Genomic DNA, 19,879 nt, shown 5'->3' on the forward strand with positions numbered 1-19,879 from the left:
ACGATATAATTTCACAAGTTCACCCTATTAACCGTTTGCAGTTTTAAATTGAAAATTTTCGTTGCGTAAATTCTGTATCAATGCAATTTCATATTTCATTTCAGTTCTATATAGATAAAATATTTTTAACGTCATATCGTCTTATATTTTATTTAAAGCATTACACTCTCGGAGTTTTTTGATTTATGAAAATACTCTGGGTGCAAAGGGTCAAGTGCGTCGCATCGAGTTCCAATAAAATAATCGCGCTATCGAAAAATTGATAACATCTATGATTTGATCGTAAATAATATTTTCTCGACTTTACATATTTCTTGACAATTACTATTCCATCGAATATCGTACAAGAATTTCGTTTCGAAAACGAACGTTCATAATCGGAAAGAGTTAATGAGACTCACAGTTCACTTTCAATTGGACCACCTTCCCGATACCGCTTCCAATACCGTTGCTAGCTTGACAGAGATAGAATCCTTCTCTGTCTTCTTTCACATGCTGCAGAAGCAGGGAGCCATTGCTGAGGATTTTCGTGTAATCTCTGTCCCGCAACTCCTCATATTCACCGGACTTGCTTCCTGCCTCGCAAAGATATTGATCCGTGAAATTAAGCCGGGGATTAATATATTTTTCAAGAACTTTTCAAATTTAATCGTGGTAAGCCGTGGAATCTAGTTCAGGCTTTCGGCAAAATTAGCTACCATCTGTTTCAACACGAATTCCCCATTAATTCAATAATTAGAAGAAATTAGAAAAATGGTAAAATGTTTCTATAAATACTACGTTAAAAAGGTTTATTTCGAGAGGCCCGCTTTGAAAATTCCGTCACGTTGAATGCGTTTACCAGAAGGTCTACAAATTTTCTAAATATACACCATTTTCACAAGAAATAGAATCACGTGAAAACCGTACTGATAAGCATTTCCTCGTTCTGTTTTATGCAGTAATTTTATGCAGATCGATTTCTAGTTCCTTCCATCGTAATTACTGAAATTATAGAAATACTCTGCGAGAGAATCCATAAACTTCTTCACTGAAGCATGTACACACGATGATAGAAATCGCACGAAGTTCGAATAAATCCAATGTCGTTATTGTTATAAAATCATATACATTGAACGCGTTCAGCTTGATAATTCTAACGTCGGGAAGTTTTCGAATGAAAAGGAACGCTGGGGTTAAAAGGAAAAATGGGGTTTATTGTATATTCATAAAATTACGGAGTTCTCACCCGTGGCTTTTTTCCAGACGATGGTGGGGGTCGGTACGCCTTTCGCTTGACAGTGCAAGGCAACGTGCTTGTTTCTCTCGACGCTGACGTCCGTCGGCTCGACGATCCATTGCGGCGGCACTGAAAACCAGAGCGAACAGCTTTACGCGGGTCCGTCGCGTAGCTCCTATCCAAATTATCTTTTTTTTTCTTGTTTCGTTTCTTTCTTTTCTTTACTGGTCGTTAGCGATTTAGAGACAGGTACGTTGTGACAAAGTCGTGAAAAGCGCGGTCAAAGAAGAGCTCGTCGACGGTGCGGCGCGACGTCGCCGGAAGTGGAAGCGAACCGAGAGATCGTATGTATATACAACGAGATATATATATATGTATATATATAGAGAGAGAGAGAGAGAGTGGAAAGAGAGAAAGAGCGAGAGAGTGAGAGAGAAAGATACACTGTACAAAGAGAGATAGAGAGAAAGAGAGACAGAGAGAAGATAGACAAAAAAAAGAGACAAAAATATGGAAATTCGACGGACGCGGCCTTTCGTCGACGAGGTTTTGTCGTTCCCGCGGTAAAACGATTCGTTCGGGATCGAGAGAATTTGAAGCGCTACGGCGACAAAGGAATTTGTACGCGGCACAATTTTGACAATTTTCCGTTTCCCGTTATGGTGGATGGCAGTTCACGTAATATGAGAGAAAGTGACAGAGACATTTAGACAAAGTGAATGAAGGTACGTGGGCGAGGTACAGTATGGACAGTGGGGGTTTTTTATTTTCGGGTTCGATGCGAGGCGTACACGAGGGCCCGGCCGTTTTCTTCTCGTCGAGTACAGTTTTCGGTGAGTTGCGATCATTCCCACGGCAAAACGACGGACTTCTCTACGGAGGATTCACCAATAAGCGGTTCTGTCTCAATACACCATAACACGTACAGTAACCCAAGAGACCAAAAGAAAAAAAAAAAAGAAAAGAGACAAAAAGAAAAATATATCACAAGAAAAATCAAGGTACAGAAGAAGACAGGTGGTGTGCACAATAACGAAGCGTCTATCGAGATTCATTAAATGTATAGATACTAGCTACGCTGAAGTTCGCCACTATGTGTGCAATCAGTCTAATGCGGAGACCCGGAAATGGTACGTGAATTTGTCGAGTTGGCCGCTCGGACGCCGCGCATCGATGATGAATGTCGAGAGTTTCAGGCTTGTCTTAAATCGTTCGGGTGTACTGTTTGGCGGGTTCTACTTTTTACGGTGGTGAAAAACGCTGCACAAGCGAGATACTGTGAGTGGGAAGTTCCAACGTTTTACAAGACGGCAAATACCGGCCACGCATTAACGCGTGCGACAATATAATATATATAGATATATATATGTGTGTTATCTGTACGTGTCGGTGTATATGGTTGCGCCTGTTTTTTCGTGTTTATTCTGTGCGTACGTGTGGGTATAAAGATGCGTGTAGATGTATGGATTGAGATGTACTTGTGTGTGTGTGTGTGTGTGTGCAGTGTTCGGCAAGATACTTGTTCAAATAAGTAGAACTCTCCGAAGAAAAGGCGCAAATTGGGCAGGACGTGTGTAGGTTACGGAATGAGAGCATGTCGGCGGTAGACCGAAAGATATATCGTGGAAAGGCGAATAATAATATATATATGTATATATAGATATATATAAGTACCCGCTTCTAACGACTAGTTCGATGAATACGAATTTAATTAATAATAATACGTACTACTAGCCTACATTACCGGGTCGCATGGAAACGACGGGGCGCGCTCCGCCGGCTAATGGCGGTCGTGTGCCTCGGACCAATTCGATCGATTACTTTGGTTGCGTACCATTTTACGGTCGTTTGAAAAATTGTTCAACTATTTTCAGTCTCTTTGATATTCAAATATCATTGGAAACGTTTTTTTTTATGCGCGTGCCCCGTGTTGCGCCGCGACTGAAGGAAATATAAAAAACAGCGTCACAGATAGAAAATACAGTGGTAGGTAGACAGAGAGAGAAAGAGAGAGAGAGATAGAGAGCGCAAGAGATAGAGAAAAAGATAGAGAGTGTGTGTTAGCGAGTTAGATACACAGTAAGAAAGCATGCAGAAGTGTTAATCGAAAAAAAGGGTTGCCTTCGAACGAGCCCAAAGGAGAGCCAGCGCATAGGTATCGTGAAAAATATATTACGTTCTGTTGGTTCGTGAGCAGTGTGGCACGTGCTCGTACTCGGGTGATCAAAGATAACACTTAAGTATAATAAGTAAGTAAATATATATATAATATATATATGTACAGAGAAACACGTAAGGTGATGCAGACAAGTAATAAAACCACTTCGCTACGTCGTAGAGAGAAGAGTCATGCAGATAAAGTGTTGAATGCTCACATACACGCACGCACGCAGGCCAGAAGAGAGTTTCATTTTCATGATCATGTACTTTTTCTATCAGCTTATGTAATCTTTTTTTTTTTTCTCAATATGTCAATCCGTATACAATATCATTTCATTTCATTTTGTTTGTTGATTTTGGTTGGTTGGTTGGTTGCTCCGTTTAAAAAACGAGTAAAATAAGGAAAGGTGCAAACTGTTACCTTTATTATTCGGTCAAGTCAAGCAAACCTCGGGGGGTCCACGAGATACCGACGCATTCCCAGAGAGCCAAAGCAACGTAAATGTAATACACACTGTGTCTGAGGAATGGAGCCACGGGATTCGAGGAGGCGGGAGCGATTTCGATGACCAAAAAGGAGGTTTTCACGATGAACGCGTGATCTCGCACGGAGCGGACATCCGATCTCGTTTCCCGGTCGTTTTCTTTTTTCCTTTTTTGACAAGTACTCGCGACAGCCTATCGCGCTAGCGGACGAAAATAGCAGCACGAGATCCGCTGATTAGCTCGTCTTTGATCCGGGCGAGAACACACCGATGATTAACGATGGTGACGCAAGGATCGAATTAGTAAGCGTTATGATATGACGATGGTAAAATGGACGATGATATCGGTGATAATGAGAGACGGGAATCCGATGGATTTGATGGGATATTGTGGGGGATCGGGTCTCTTGGGGCTGGTCTCGATCTCGACGTTCCATCTATTGGAAACTGTCCATAGTTTTTATTTATGTCCCGCGATTCGAAGCTCCGAGAATATATTTCGATTTTCGACAGAATGGGCAGGAAACATTTCCGTGAAATTAAACATCGAGTATCCATTCTCTGAATGCAGTTGAAAAATTAGAACTCTTTGGACTTGAAAAAACCCGAACGTTTTCGAAAGTACGAGACAGATATTTTCCTCGATGTCTGCAGGATAAGACACTTCAAACAGATTCTCGGAACATTTTCCTTATATTTATCAAATACAATCGCGTTTTCATTTCAAACATTATTGGGAGGTATCATCTGTTTTCCAAAAGGAACAGCATCTATGCTAAAATCATTTCTTTCGAAATTAACTCGATGGAAACACTATCGCGCGATTTTCTCAAAAATGTCCGACGTATTTCACGAATTACATAAAAATAGCTGCAGTCGATCCTGCAGAACTCCGTCCTTGCGTCTCTAAAAAAAAGAAAACCGTTTCAAATATCCAACCCTGTGCAGACACAAACGATCTCGTCGAAGCTCATAAACAATTTCAATGGAACCATCGTGAAGAGATCAATTACGGCCACCGATAAAATATGTGGCTGGCAAAAGGCGCGAGTTCGAAGGTACTCGTCAGCTGAATAAAGATATCCATTGTTGAAACAATTGAGAACGCGTGGATCGTTCCTGAATGAGAAAGGCTCGAGAGTCGTCGTTTGCGTCAAGATCGATGACCGGAGATGACGGTGGTCGAGAGGGTGTCTGGGATGACGATGGAAAAGGGTCGCCGATCATCTAGTTACCTTTTACCTGTAGCTTGGCCGTGTACCTGACCTCGGCGGCGGGGTTCGCGGCGACGCAGGTATAGTCGCCGGAGTGCTCGGCCGCGAGGTTCGTTATACTGAGGAGGCTTGAGTAGGAATCCAGTTGGGAGACGTTTGCGACGGAGGCCAGATTCGGCGGCAAGGGAAAAGGACTTTGGCCGTCTTTTAGCCAGGATATAGTTAGGGGTGGGTCACCCGCCGCGACCCCGCACACCGTCCGCGTCCGCATCCCCTCGGATAGTCCCTCTTGGAACGTAAATGGCTCAATAATAGGGGGTACTGGAAAAGGTCAAGAGAGAAGAGAGAACCATACGTGAGAGCGAGAAAAAGATGGCACCAAAAAAAATGCAAGAACCTTTTTTTTTTCTTGTACCGTAGTACAATTGCGTAATCATATTTTCTGTTCATATTTTTCGTCATATGATATCATGTATATATATATATGTGTATAAATATATACAATATATATATGTTTTTTCGGTTCATAAAGTAGCGGCATGTATTTATATATTATATAGACAGTAGTACGTCCATGTATATGTATAGATATATATAGAATATAATATGTATATATATATACGTAGAATATGTACAATAGAGGCAGTATAGTAACGTAGCAATGTAGAGGAGAGAGAGGGTGGCCCCGCCGCGGACCTGCCCCTGCCGCCCTTAAACACCTTATACATAGAAGTTTGGCATCGCATACTCACAACACATACGCTCGTTCTCAACGCAAGAGCTAGCATTCGTCGACCCTTCCAAAATCGTTCCCTTTTTCACTTTCGTGATATTATTGCGCGACTTGGGTTGCATCAGTCTGGCGAGAAACGAACTGGTCCGTCTCAGTCCTGTTTGATTGCAATTGGCAATATGAATAACTGTAATTTAGGCATGCATTACAGATAATTAACCTTGCGACGTTTACATGTTGACCACTTAGTCTCTTTTCGACCACCTGGTTTTGCTTAGATTTCTTAACAATCGAATTGTAGATATTGAAAACGAAATTGTTATCTACATTGAGAACAATGTATTGTAATATTTTAGGAGTTGCATACTGTATGTCACGATATTTGAACACTTCGTTCCGATCACTGAATCGTTGCGATTAGGCTCCTCGTTTCTAACCTATGTTGTATTTGATCCAGTTTTCACTTTGTTCCTAATTTATTGAATGCCTTGCTAAGAAATCGACTTATTCTTTTTTAAGTTTATTTACAAATATATGAATGTACATAAATTTCATTTGTTGCTATGTCCTGTAGAGTTCGAAACGTAGAACTAATTTGAATGTTATAGTATTTGCGAACTTTCTCTCAAAATTGTTATCATGAAGGTCCGGATGATGTAAAGAAGATACGAACGAACGTAACGATATTCCAATAATTAAACGTAGTCGTACATACGTATTACAATTTTTACATTGAAAGTTAAACATTCATTAAACCGTTTCTCTAGAATGTTTATTTAATCACGCGATTGCATGTGATCGTTACGCGCTCGCTGCGATGGAAACGAATTGAACAATTACTGGAACATACAGTGCACCCTCCTACAATTTCCTTCGGAAAAACCAAGGTGTTTTTGATTAAAAATTTTGTTAAACCAGGTAGAGTGAATCGAGCTCAACACAATCATACCAGTTGTTTCGTATGAATTTAAAATCGCCGACACGGTCGCAGAGCCCAGTGAAACGTGAGAGCAACAGACGAAGACGAACATGGCGTTTGGCACGGGATTGATCGCGAGTTTTCGAAGAGTCGATGCAGGGACCGTGGAAGAAACGTGGGAGATAATAAGTGGCAGGTCTCGTGCAAGGAGGATGAGCCACGCTAAGCGTGAGCTATCATCGAGAACACGTCCTCAGGTCTCTACGTTCCTGAGTGACGTTCGAGGCGTCGTAGTAAAATCCTTCTCGAATGAACACGCGCAAGTACCGAGCTAGCCGGTCGGTTGGGACCAGAGGAATCGATCGTCGCATTATAGTCCACGTCGAAAGCTATTTACAGCGGCGACAGCAGCGCAAACACTGGACATAGAGAGATCCCTGGACGGGAAGCAAACGCGAAGACACGGTTGTACACGATATTATGGTACATGAACGCGGGTCCCACCGCGGTCCGCGAAACAAACAACAAAGAACCGAGCACACCCATCGTACAGTTTTCGTGATTTTTTTCATTTGTATGCCTCCGGATCCTCGCGCGCTTCATTCTCGAGATTATTGGGCGACCGTGAACGCACTCGTACTCTCACTCGCTCGGATTTCGGGCGGGCAGGCGGTCGTCGGGCAAAAGTGAAGGGGGCCTAGAGGAGGATTACCATGAACCACAAGCCGCTGCGTGTGTGATACCTCTGCGGCCAGATTACGGGCCACGCACGAGTAGTTGCCGTTGTGATCTGGAGATAAACGTTCAATCATCAGTATGCTATTGTACTGGTCCACATTGGTGACACTGACACGCTCCGATGGACCCATCGATCGTCCGTCCTTGAGCCAGGAGATCGAGAGTGGCAGATCGCCCCTGGTCACCGAGCATGTCAACGTGGTGCGCTCGCCGAGGTGTAGATCACGATCTGCCGTGAATGGGCTAATTTTGGGAGGAACTGGAATAATAACAACAACGACAGCTCGTGAGCTCGAGAACCATATACGGCGTTCAAACACCGTATCCCTGGTGGCCGGGGCCTGTCAACGGAATCCTAGAAATTCGCTCTTTTTCCCCTCTTTTTTACTATACCGCTGCCTCGAACCGATAGATCTTACTTAGACACCTTTCTTTCTTTCTGTCTCTCCGTTAGTTCTTTCCTTTTCGTTCTTCTTTGCGTTACGACGTTCGATTGGCATTCGTCCACGTCTTCGCGCCAGTCTCGTTGTTCGATGCCATCTGCAACAATCGTAGAATAGGAAATCGAATATGAGGCCTTACCGATCACTGCAACGTCGCCGGATCTTCTCGCGTTGTGGCCCTGCTTGTTCCGCGCTGAACAGGTGTACACTCCCGCGTCGCCCTTTTTCTGCACGCTCGTGATCAGCAGGGTGCCGTCGTCCAGCACCTTCTGACGAAGATCATCCGGTAGCTCGCGATTCGCCCGTTCCCACTTGATCTCCTCGATCGGGTAGCCAGCGACAGGACACTTCAGCCGCAGCGTCTCACCTGCGACGGCAGTTACCTTCGGGATTAGGCGGATGTATGGAAGACCTGTAATCAGAGATCACGTACTGGTTAATTGTTCCTTCAATTTCCACTTGTGCGATTAATACTTTTTAGATTTACACTGTCGTGTCACAGTATTTTGACCCTTACAATTATTATTAACCCTTTGCACTCGGAGCCATTTTAACTGTAAATTCGAAATAATTTTTCTGGTTCGTGGTATTTCCATTCTATTTAACAAAATAAATTTTGATGCATAGAACATTTTTTCTTGCGACTCCTACCAATAGTTTTACTACTTGACAATTTTTTAAATTTAAATCTTATTGTTGCAAAAATTATTTTGGAATGAAATGGAATAATTTTTGTGGTGCCTTAGAGTCACCACTCGAGTGCAAAGGGTTAATATCTATAATTTGCACTTAGTTTGCAACTCCCTGATGCATATATCTATGATATTTCACGCATTTTTTTCTTTATATCCCCTACTTCCCAGAAGTTAAAACTTAAAGCTTAAATTACTATGCTGTATTGTTTTATTATGTGAACACTTATGCAATTTGTTACAAGCATGAAAACAATAATTATTTAGTTAGAAACTGTCCAATGAAAGTATGCCCACCTTTTTCTCTCTGAAGATCATACAAAGTTAACATTACATTATACAAATTATGCTTAATAATTTTATATTTAAAAATTTATACCGGCAAAAGAAAATAAATATTTCAGATCAGCTGAAATCAGTGTTCAAGGTATATTAAATATTTCGTCTTTTTTAAATAATTCTCGTAACCTCTTGCCCAACATTTTCGAATGGAGGTAAAAATAATTACCGGGTTGCAAACATTTAATTTGATTTAATTAACTGTGATTCATAAAATTGCGTCCAATTTAGCAATGCAACTTTTAGAAGAAACTGTATGTATATGCAAAATTATCTCCTTTCCATATTCCCATTTGAATAATTGCATTTCACTAATTAATATATGGAGTGTGCCATGCAATTGGGCTTGGTTGTACGTCGAACTCGGTAAGAGATGAAAAATAATGTGGACTGAAAAGTTTAACGTGCTTTGCGGTGGCTACTTTTAAAATTGCTGTTTTTTCTAGTTGCAAGAATATGACGAATAGAATACAAATGCATTTTTTTGCAAACGAGATTGTACAGAAAGTTTGGTTTACTTATTTCTACTGTTGCAATGTTTAAAGATCCATTTTATGGATCTTTATATAGGTGTTTAAAATTTTGTATAGTCAATTTAAGGGTTAACACCAACTCATATTTTAGAGTCAAATAAATGGCTTTTATGCATTTTTCGTATTGCTAATAATTTTTTATGTTAATAATTTTTCATGTTAATAATTTTCTATTTAAAGCTTTTTCATTCGTATTTGAGATATACATGGAGAATTTATACATAAACGTTCGTACCTGATACAAACTCGTTCGCATGTGATTGTTAGCATATATGTGGATACACTAATTGAGAGCGAAATCGAAATTTCAATGCTGCGGAAAGGTTTCTCGATTTACGCTTAAAAATAGCGAAAATGGTGGATCGATGTGGAAATTCGTTTAACGAAGATAAATGTGACACCTAGACGGTGGGGCTAATTTTAAAGTGACATAAACTCTCCGTATTCAAATGAAATTAGTTATCCCCAATGCTTTCTAAAGACTTTAATCGTGGAAGTTAGGATCACTGTACCGTAAACGTTTAGACGAGCAGCGTGAGTGGCTTTCCCGGCCCTGTTTTCGGCGGTGCAAGAATATTCGCCGCCGTCCTCCACCATCGCGTGGCTGATATTGACGTGGGATATCACGTCTCCGTGGACTGTTACGTATTGTCCTATGACATACCTGTGAACATGCAGAACAGAAACTTTTTGTAATTCGATTGAAAGTTATGTTTTATATTTCCGACGTTTCTCGCAATAGAACACTGTTACAGTCGTGTCGAAAACTATAAAACTGGTCTTTCGAAACGTTCACTTCGAAACGTCCTCAAGACGTCTTAAAGATGTCTCCTTACAGATGTCAAAAAGGCGTGTGGCTCGGGACATCTTTCCAAAAGGCTTAACCGAATAAGATGGTCAAAACTACTCTTAGAAGTATTTCAATGACTCTTATAACGTTCAATAGTTGATCACGAAAAACTCATCTGTGCAAAATTTCATCCCCGTAACTTCATGTAGTTAAAAATTATTGTTTTATTTCAAAGGGGTATTTTTATGGCTGATATTTTAATCGGGAATATCGAGTCGGCTGGCGGCCATCAATCAATGAACAAATCTCCTCCCGTATTATAAAATAACGGAAGTTTTCACATTTTTGTTCATCTTCACGCACCGCAGGAAAATAACTATCCACCTGTGGTCATAAAAAGAATTTTTAATTACGCAGCAGCGATGCAATATCGTCGTTCCACTGAAATGGCGCGATTAAAATGGAAAATATTTTTCGGTTTTGCTCGGGGGTCGTCGCAAACACGGTCGAGGCAATGTTTACTCTAAAACAGGATGAAAGGAAACCACCACCGGACTGCGGATCTTTCTGTAACTGTGTATTCTCGTAATTCGTTTTACGAGAACTAACATAAAAAATAATTCCTTTCTCTGAATAAGAGATTCTTTAGAATGATAATGAGATAAAAATACTATTAATTCTTGCTGTTACAAATTTAATAAAGACCATGATAGAAGCGTTGTTAAATAATATCGTAGAGGAAGTGAAATAAAAATACTATTGACTTTATTGGTACTAATTTTATGAAGACTAAAATAAAAGAATAATTGATTCTTTTAACTAAAAGATACCTTATTCTGGTATCTTATGTATTGCACCATATTATGGTAGAGTTTTGCCCGTATCTTTGTACATCTATTGCGTGTGTATATTTTCAAATTACGTGAAATCATGTGCATCAACTTCAAAATACTTTAATTTAATTTAGAAGATAATGTAGTATATATATAATATCCAATCGTTCACATATAACACACATATAATTTAGAAGATAATGTAGTATATATATTACATTATCATATAAATTAAATTAAAGTACCATTGAAGTTGATGCACATGATTTCACGTATTTTGAAAATACACACACGCAATAGATGTACAAAGATCCGCAATCTAAATATTATAGAGACAAAAATAAAACTTTGGCCGTTTGCAATTTTCGCAAATTGCAAGATTGGATATTTTCTTATTAATTTATCTTTGATATGCTTCACCAACCTAAAAATTCAGTGGGTTTAATCGTGTTTCAGGTGATGTTTCTTTTTAATTCTCCATTTGTGGTGTCGCATAAATGCAACTTACCTTCCATTCGTTGGCAACGGAAAACCGTCCAAGGCCCATGTGACTTGCGGCGTTGGGTTTCCTGCCGCGGAACATTTCATGGATACCGCTGGTCCCGGTTGCATTGTTTGCGAGATGAACGAGTGCAACAGCATCGGTGGCGCATCTGAAACAATAAAAAAAAACGCCACACGTGAATAACATTTGAACAAGCACTTCTGAGTTCACCGACAAAACTAATGGTGACAGTAAAAGACAGTTAAAACAGCATTTTTCCCGCGTAAAGGATAAAAGGTAAAATATTTTACGTAACTCTCTCGGTATTTTGTTAACTTAATTTCAAAAGTATAAGTTTAAACAACCGTGTATTTAACTGTTTTTGAAAAATGACGAGTGTATGTAACAAAATCATAACAAGATAATAATAGCAGTGCGCGAAATTGGAAAATTTTATAAATGGTGAACATTTTCGTGCGCATCGTTACCATTGTGTAAAGTCCATCTGAGACAGTACATTTTTGCCTGTAACTGTAAATGCTTGGAATGGAAATCCCTCTGGTACATTCGAGTGTTATCATCGTGCCGCGGATCTCTATGCAAATTCTTAATGCCGTGGATGGTATTATAAAAACCAACATAAGGAAAAATTTATTGAGTCGGCTAGAAGATTCTTTGTAACGTGAACAAATTATGAATGTGATTAATTTTTATTAATCCCACAAAATGTTTAATGAAAACTTGACGTTTAACTGTCCCAAGTCTGTTCTAAACCTGCTCTAAACAGTATATTACATATATTGTGAACTTGTAAAAAGTGTAATTGGTTTTTGTATACTTGCTTCATATATACATACACAATCAATGGTATTTAATTTTCCTACTTGTTCACAATTAATTTAGATTCGCACATGTTTCATTAAGTTTTATGGGATAATCGTCTCAAAAAATACATTGATAAAATTATAAATAATCCTAAGCATATTCAGTTTTATTTCTGTTCGAAAAGTCGGCCGTTTGATTGTTAACGTAAACTTAAGTTACACAAATCTTCGTAAATACAAGAAACTATTTTGTTCATTTGTAGATCGTCGAAGGGATATAGATCCAGTAAAAAGTTTTCGAAATTTGCGCAGAGCTCTAGAAAAGGAACAAATAGGAGACGAAAGCGTAAAAGGGAAGGGGTGATACAGCGCGACTCGAGTCGGCACGAGAAAGGCTTCGAAACATTTTTCGTTGAGTAAGCACACGCGTATCCTCTTCTTTTCGATGATTTTTGCAGGTAGACGGCGCCGTGAAACAGTAAAAAATCGGAGGTTTCAAACAGGCTGCACGTTCCTCCTCAACGCACACTCTTCCGCGAGCCCATTTCTCATCCGACACTTCCGCGAGCGGTTGTACACCCGACTTCAAAGAATCATCGGAATCACGGGTGCTCGAGAACAGCGGCTGGAAAAATATCGAAAGAAAAACGACCAAGGGAGCGAGCCAGCGAGAAAGAGAGAGAAATGGAGAGAGAGAGAGAGAGAGAGAGAGCCGAGCAGAGAAGGGACAAATCCTTTTTAACACCGGAACCTCCACGCTTGGTTGAAGTCTCGATCAGCCGAGTAGTCGTGTTCTATTCGACTGGGTGTTGAAAGGAATAGAAAAAGGCGAGGTCGATGAAGAGAGAAGGAGGAGGAGGAGGAGGACGACGAGGTAAAGAGAAAACCCTGAAGAAGCAATATAGAAAAAAAGAGAGAGAAGGAAGACGAGGAGCCAGGTGATCAATCCGGGATACTCGCGCAGGTACAATGACCGCGGCGCAATCGAATCCATCTCGTTAAAAACGATACGTTGCGCCGTGACGGTCGGAATATCAACGAAAGTAGAAGAGCCAGCTGGTTGGCGACGAAGAAAGAGGCTCGCGAGGCAAGAGCGTGAAAGACCGCCCGGAGATTCTTGATTCTGAAAGCCGCCACGGCTGCCGCGCATCGCGATAGAAAACGAAAGACAATGGGCTCGCTGCGACGGAAGCGCGGTGAATATTTTTTCTCTCTCGATGTTTCTATCGCGACAACATGGCGAAGGGAACGAACCACGGGGGGCTTCGAACGTTCGCGCGCGAGGAGGGGCTAAGGGGTGTGCGCAGGGTCGGCCGAGAAGAAAGAAGGAAAAACCGTGGGACGGCGGGAACGAGAGTCCAAGATCGAAGCTTCCTCCGACGCGGTGGGACGAGAGGCTCTGCAAGGACGAGGGACTCTTCATAATTAAAAGTGTCGATTTCGTCGTCATTAAAAATGCTCGGGCGTCGCGTTACAAAGAACAGTTCCGTCGTTTAAAAGCGGAGAGTGCCAGACGGAGAGAAAACCATAGCTCCAGTACTTTCACTCTCTCTCTCTCTCTCTCTCCCTCTCGCTCCTTCTCTCTCACCCTCTCTCTCTCTTTTCCTTTTTCTCTCTCTTTCTCTCCGTCTCTCTCTCGGTTTCCCTAGGTGAGGGTGGAGACAGTCTTCGCAGATGGTGCTCACGGACCCATGAGGAGATTGATGAACCTCGTCTCGATGCCTCCGAGCGATCATCGATACGTGTCCGCGGGACCGCGAAAGCTCGTCCTCGGACTTCAATGAAACCGATACGCTGCCGGAGTCTGCCCGGCAATGGGGAACCTAGGAATCGGACGCATCCGGGCGAACGTGCGAATTTCTTCTCCATTTGGAGGGAAGAATGGTGCTGTTGGTGTTTTGAGAGACTCCGAATCACGCCATCGGACGACGAATAGTCGGTTCGAGATTAAAATGTATCATTCAGAGAAATTTCAACGTTTTGCACTCGATGGTGATTATGAGGTACTGCTAAAAACTGTTCCATCGTATTCGAAAGTTCCAAGACTCTCATTCCATGTAATTAAAGTGCATCGAGTCATTTAAAATGGAAACTATTTTTAATTCATAGTTTCAATGCTTTCGAGCACGAAGGGTTAACACTGTATTACCCGTAAAAATAACTGTTATGTGCGACTTTATAACAAAGATAAGAGATAAGATAAGATAAGATATATCATCGTTTTATCAACTCATTTTTCATATTTTTTTAATAGATATATAATACTATTTTCCACTTGTAATATAGACAGGTGTAATATTTCTCAGAATCATATTCACAATTTAGATCGAACATTGTCCGACAGGCGGCAAGTAAAATAAAACTCGGACAGAAAAAAGTATTTATGAACGCGAGGAATAGACGTTATTGTAAAATAAAGTTTTGATTAAGGTCTACAATTAACTTATGTGCTTCAGTTTTATGGCTGGCGAGAGTCTACCGTTTAAAAGTCTTGTTGGAAAGTCGCATTAAAAAGTCCAGGCCACCAATTTCGGCGAAATATTAAAAAATTTCGCACGAGCGTTCCAGAACCTACGGTGGCCCGTTGTATATTCTCAAAAAAACGTGAATCTTCATTCGTCGGCAAAATACGAGGCAGGTGGGCGTACCCGCGTTCACGGGGAAAGGAAAATTTCATAACGCACCGTGCCCCATAATTTCCACGGCAACGTAATATTCACTGCTCGCCTCCCCGTGCTTTTAATATACGCAAATTCGTGAATGCCTTTTTTTCCGACCAGCCAGTCTTTTCGCGATCGCGCGAAGCGGAAGAAATTAAAGGATCCCGAGCACCCCGTCGGAGAAACTGGTTTCAAGAATAGCGGGGGTTGAACAGGCCAGCTGGACCATTTTCGCGTTGCCTCGATGTACATTGGTCAATGTTACTTCCATTTTGACGGACCTACTTTCTTAAGGCCACGTTGGCGTCGCCGAGATCGCGTAAATATACTTCGACGCTGTTGCAATATGTTTAGTAAGAAGAAATAATGTTTACTGTGTAAACCACCAGTCAACTTGTCAGCAGTAGTCGTCGATATCCTCGATGGCAAATATTGAATTCACTGACCTTCATCAGCTACCAAATATTCGGTTGTCAATGAAATTATAGAGATCGCGTAAATTATTTCCATGCACTGTGTTATCAGAAAATTTGGAGCTCGTTATCTTATCACTTGAGTATAAACTTCGTAGTCTCTTTGCTTTTACATTTTATACTTCATATTTCGTACCGCCGCGATATCACGAATTATTCTATAAGGGGTTGTCTTGATTTCTGTGTTACGAATTGGTTAATCATTTCTTCTAAAATTGTTTCTAATATTCAGTCATTGCATAAATAAGAGTAATTGCAGTTGTGAATATGAAAAACTTACGAGGGTAGAGTTTGGAATTATCGCGATCCAACTATATCGTGCAGCTCGCGAAACCACAGGTCACCGGATCGATTTTCAACGAACAATCCAGCTGAATTAAAAAACGAAAGTTTGAACGTCGCGAAGGATAGCAGCAGACCCTTTCTAGACTGCTCCACATGTTAAAGCCACGGGAGAACGGATCCAGGTGCAGCACCGTTTCGTTGCAGTTTCAAGTCGCAGCGCAGGGGTCCCTAGACAATGCGCAAGTAACGCGTAACAAGGAAACACGGATACCTCGGTCGCAGTGTAGGCAGCTCGTCAACGACGACTCTTTTTTTTTTTGCTCGTGGCTCGCGGCATTAGAGGCTAGCCGGTTCCTTCCGTGGCACCCTCTTTGCCGGTTGCGAAATTGCAACGAGCTGGTTCCACCCTCCGCCCCTCCCCCTCTTTATCCAGGCCACCGTGCGTCCTTACCGCCGGGGCCGCTTGCTCGAATTCCCTTTGACGTAAATTCCGTGCATTACCGACGCTGACGAGCGAGAGACGCTAACTTCATTGTTGTTTCAAAGGCCCTCCTCTCCGGGCCGGGTGCCTCCCGCGTCCCCTGTCGACGGGACGCGTTCCTCTTTCATGGCGGCCGCTTCTCCCGTCCATAGGTGGGCGGTCCAAATATAGGGCAAACGGCCGAGAGGGAGAGAGAGAGAGAGGAGAGAGGGAGAGAGGGAGAGAGACGCCACGTAGCAGTTACCAAAGAGTGCTACACGGTGGAGCGAACGATGGAAGGAGATGGACGCTGGTTTGGGGTAACCGACGTGACGTACGGATGGGGCGCAGGGGGGCTAAAGCGTTGCAAAAGAAGCCTCCTCCACGTCAAAGCGGAGGACCAGAGCGAGCGCGCCCTTCTGCTCTCCGGAGAGGCAACACGCCACGTGCTCGGCTCTCACTCTTTCTACGATAATCGAGTTCGCTCCCCCGTAATGCGATCGGCATCGCTTACGACTACCGATGCCGATATCGCGGTGCCTCAATACACCGCTTTCATGCGCTGTATATTGTGTCACTTCTGACACGTCACCTATGCCAGGCGCTCGTCTCTTACCACGATTCGCGGCCGTATCGATTCGGTGAAAGTATTTCGAGGGGCCAATTGGGTTAGACGTGAATCGGATCGATGGTACCGCGTGGACTCTCGATTCGGTCCACCGAAAGACGTGCAACCAGGTAAGGTGAAAGCACCTATTGTAGAACGCTTTTGGGGCAGCTTAACCTCTTGCCGTACCATTTTCTTTGCGATTGCTATGATTAAGAAATTTTTCGATCGCACTAATTTCTTAGAAGGACAAGGAATTTTATATTTATAGCGTCCTTACATCTACTCGAATGTTTAAATATCGGTGACAAGAGAGTCGAATTTAATTCTTACTTAAAGGAACGGATGAATATTAGTACATAACAGGTTATTACTAGATACCTCCATCACGAGTCTGACGCGTTAAAGTACGGCAAGGGGTTAAGATTATCATCGACTTTATTACAGCTTAGAAGTGTTTTGTCAGTGAACTTGTATACTACTGTTCGATAGATTGATGTCTCTAGATCACTTTGATAATAAACAAGAATGAGAAATAATACGAATACAAAAGTACATGCAAGTTAGGAGAAGTTTAAGCAAATTTAAATACGAGTTGTTTGTACGAGCTGCTAAAATAAGTTATATACTTGACTGATCGATTTTTGGGCCTTTTTCTGACTAGTTGATCTTCTGAGTAGATATAGCGGTCTATTTTATTTAGGGATTAGTGTGTTTCGTAAATGAAACATTTTCTTTCACGATAATAAGTCTTAAAGTAATATTCGATTTAGATATATATATATATATATATATATATATATATATATATATATATATATATAAAAGATTTTATTTATTTTAAATTATTTTGATCTATTTAGTATTTACTCGCGTTTATTTAAAAATAGTTAATAGCGTAAGACGGCTAATGTATAAAAGTTTTCGGAATTATAATCGTGTTCATTCGTAAGAGAAATTACTATTATTGTATGCGATCACGTTTATCAGGAATTACCACGCGAAAAGAATTTCGAATTTTGAGATTTTATATTTGAGAGCTTGCTATCGTATGCATTTGGTACGCGGGCTATTGGTACAATACCCACGGGAATCTCGTAAAAGCAAAACATTTTGTTTAATGAAACGAAAGCTGAAGCGTTCCGATTTATTTTAACGATCACCGAGCTACAGATTTTCACGCATTCCTCGCGTGTACAAATTTACGAAACATCAAGAACGGCGCGTATCCGGAAAATTTAGTCGTGCGTTTTGTTTTATCCCCGCCACAGTCTTACGGTCAACGGAATCAATTTTTCCGGTGTCCCGATTCTTACATGACGGTGTAAGATCGATCGTTTTAAAAATAACGCGTGACAGTAGTGCAATTAATTTCGCATCTCGCGGGTCTGCAGAATATTTCGTCGTCTCGGCACATTCTATGATCCATTTGATGTCAAAAATTACTGTTTAGCTTTGACCAAGATATTCTGTAGCCCGTTCTAATACTCGGCAGTTACAGTGTTAATGGCCGTTCCGTGGGCAAGTATGCGCAAGGTAATTGCAGGAGCCGAATTCACGCGGAAGCAGCAAAGTCAGGAGAGGCGGAAAATGAATCTTCGAAAGTGATCTAATTTACTTTGAGCCTAGCAATGGTAGATAGCATCCGGGAAAAGTGAATTTATACGTACACATAGAGAGAGAGAGACCCGTTTCCCCCAACCCACCTTCATCTGCAATTCTGATCGAAACTGCACGGCAACTTTCCATGTAATTTTCCTTTGTGCACTCGCAGCCGGAATGACGTTGAATTCGTGGAATTCGGTAATTGAGATCGAAATGAATCGAATCGATGAGAACCGGCGCTTGTGTATTTCAGTATTTCTATGTACGGAAACTATTTCCTGACCGGCAACAGAACGAATTGCTTCCGCCTGACTGCTAACTGGTTGATTGATTTTCGCGGGGTAACATAGTTAAACAATACCAAATTATTTCATTAGCCAACCTTTATTTTTGTTCATAACACCTCATCGAAAAGAAGAAGATGGCCGATTCGCAAATGTCAAAGATTATAAAACTTTGGGGATGATTGGAGAATATAATCTATTCGCGAGGGGTTAATATCAACTAAAACTGTCTATATTTCTTATTTCTGAGTTGTTACTTTCCTGGTTAAATAAACAATTGATAAATCCTTGGCGAAGCGATAGTTCTCATTTAAAAAGGAGATTTTGTTGGAAAACTTATTTTCTACCCGTAAGTTTCAGGTATTAAATTCTAGGTTAATTTTGTACCCCTGAAATAAATTTGCACTTTTTAAATTTGCAAGCTGGGTATCTTTTGTTAGTTCTATCGATGTCTAACGTAAGACGAAGGTGTTATGCAATTAATTACCACTTAATTTCTCCGAAATATACTGTTCATAGTACAGGACTTCTACGTTCCAAACCCCCCAAACTACTAAGATTAATCCTCCACTCAATAGTAATTGCCGTGTTATTCTACACAACAACCAAGACAAAGTCCCGTTATTCGGGACATAATTATTAATCAATCTCATGTTTGATAACTTTGATTGAAATCACATGCTACTACGTCCTGCATATTATCACCATCGTTTAAGAAAGGAGGGTTCTAAATTGAAGCACGATTTAACCCTTTACACTCCAAGCTATTTTGACCGTAAATCTAAAATCAAATTTCTGACTCTTAGGATTTCCATTCTATGTGACGAAATTGATTCTCGTGACTGATATCAATAACTTTCACTGTTTAACCGTTTTTGAAATCTAAATTTTGTTTTCGTAAAAATTATTTTGAGACATGATAGAACATTTAGTGGTGCCTCAGAGTCACCACTCGAGTGCAAAGGGTTAATAGAAGCACGAACAAGAAACTCTTTTTCGTAAAATATATTCCTTAGACAATGGTAAAAACGCAGTTACGCACTTATCAACATCCCGAATTGATGAACACAAATGTCAGAAATGCAATGGGACGCAAGCA

General features: G+C 41.1%; 1 protein-coding gene across 1 annotated transcript in view; it reads right to left on the reverse strand.

The window, feature by feature from the left end:
• Dscam2 (Down syndrome cell adhesion molecule 2) overlaps window positions 1-19,879 on the reverse strand; it is a 54,999-nt gene that overhangs the window by 12,609 nt on the left and 22,511 nt on the right. The window contains exons 8-13 of the mRNA XM_078195993.1: window positions 11,607-11,751; window positions 9,988-10,139; window positions 8,051-8,323; window positions 5,100-5,399; window positions 1,229-1,348; window positions 402-575 (exon numbers count right to left, since the gene is read on the reverse strand). Of these exons, the coding sequence (XP_078052119.1) occupies window positions 402-575; window positions 1,229-1,348; window positions 5,100-5,399; window positions 8,051-8,323; window positions 9,988-10,139; window positions 11,607-11,751 (1,164 nt within the window). The remainder of the gene's footprint in view (window positions 1-401; window positions 576-1,228; window positions 1,349-5,099; window positions 5,400-8,050; window positions 8,324-9,987; window positions 10,140-11,606; window positions 11,752-19,879) is intronic.

Source organism: Augochlora pura, chromosome 2 (genome assembly GCF_028453695.1).
Source record: "Augochlora pura isolate Apur16 chromosome 2, APUR_v2.2.1, whole genome shotgun sequence".
NCBI classification, from domain to species: Eukaryota; Metazoa; Arthropoda; class Insecta; order Hymenoptera; family Halictidae; genus Augochlora; species Augochlora pura.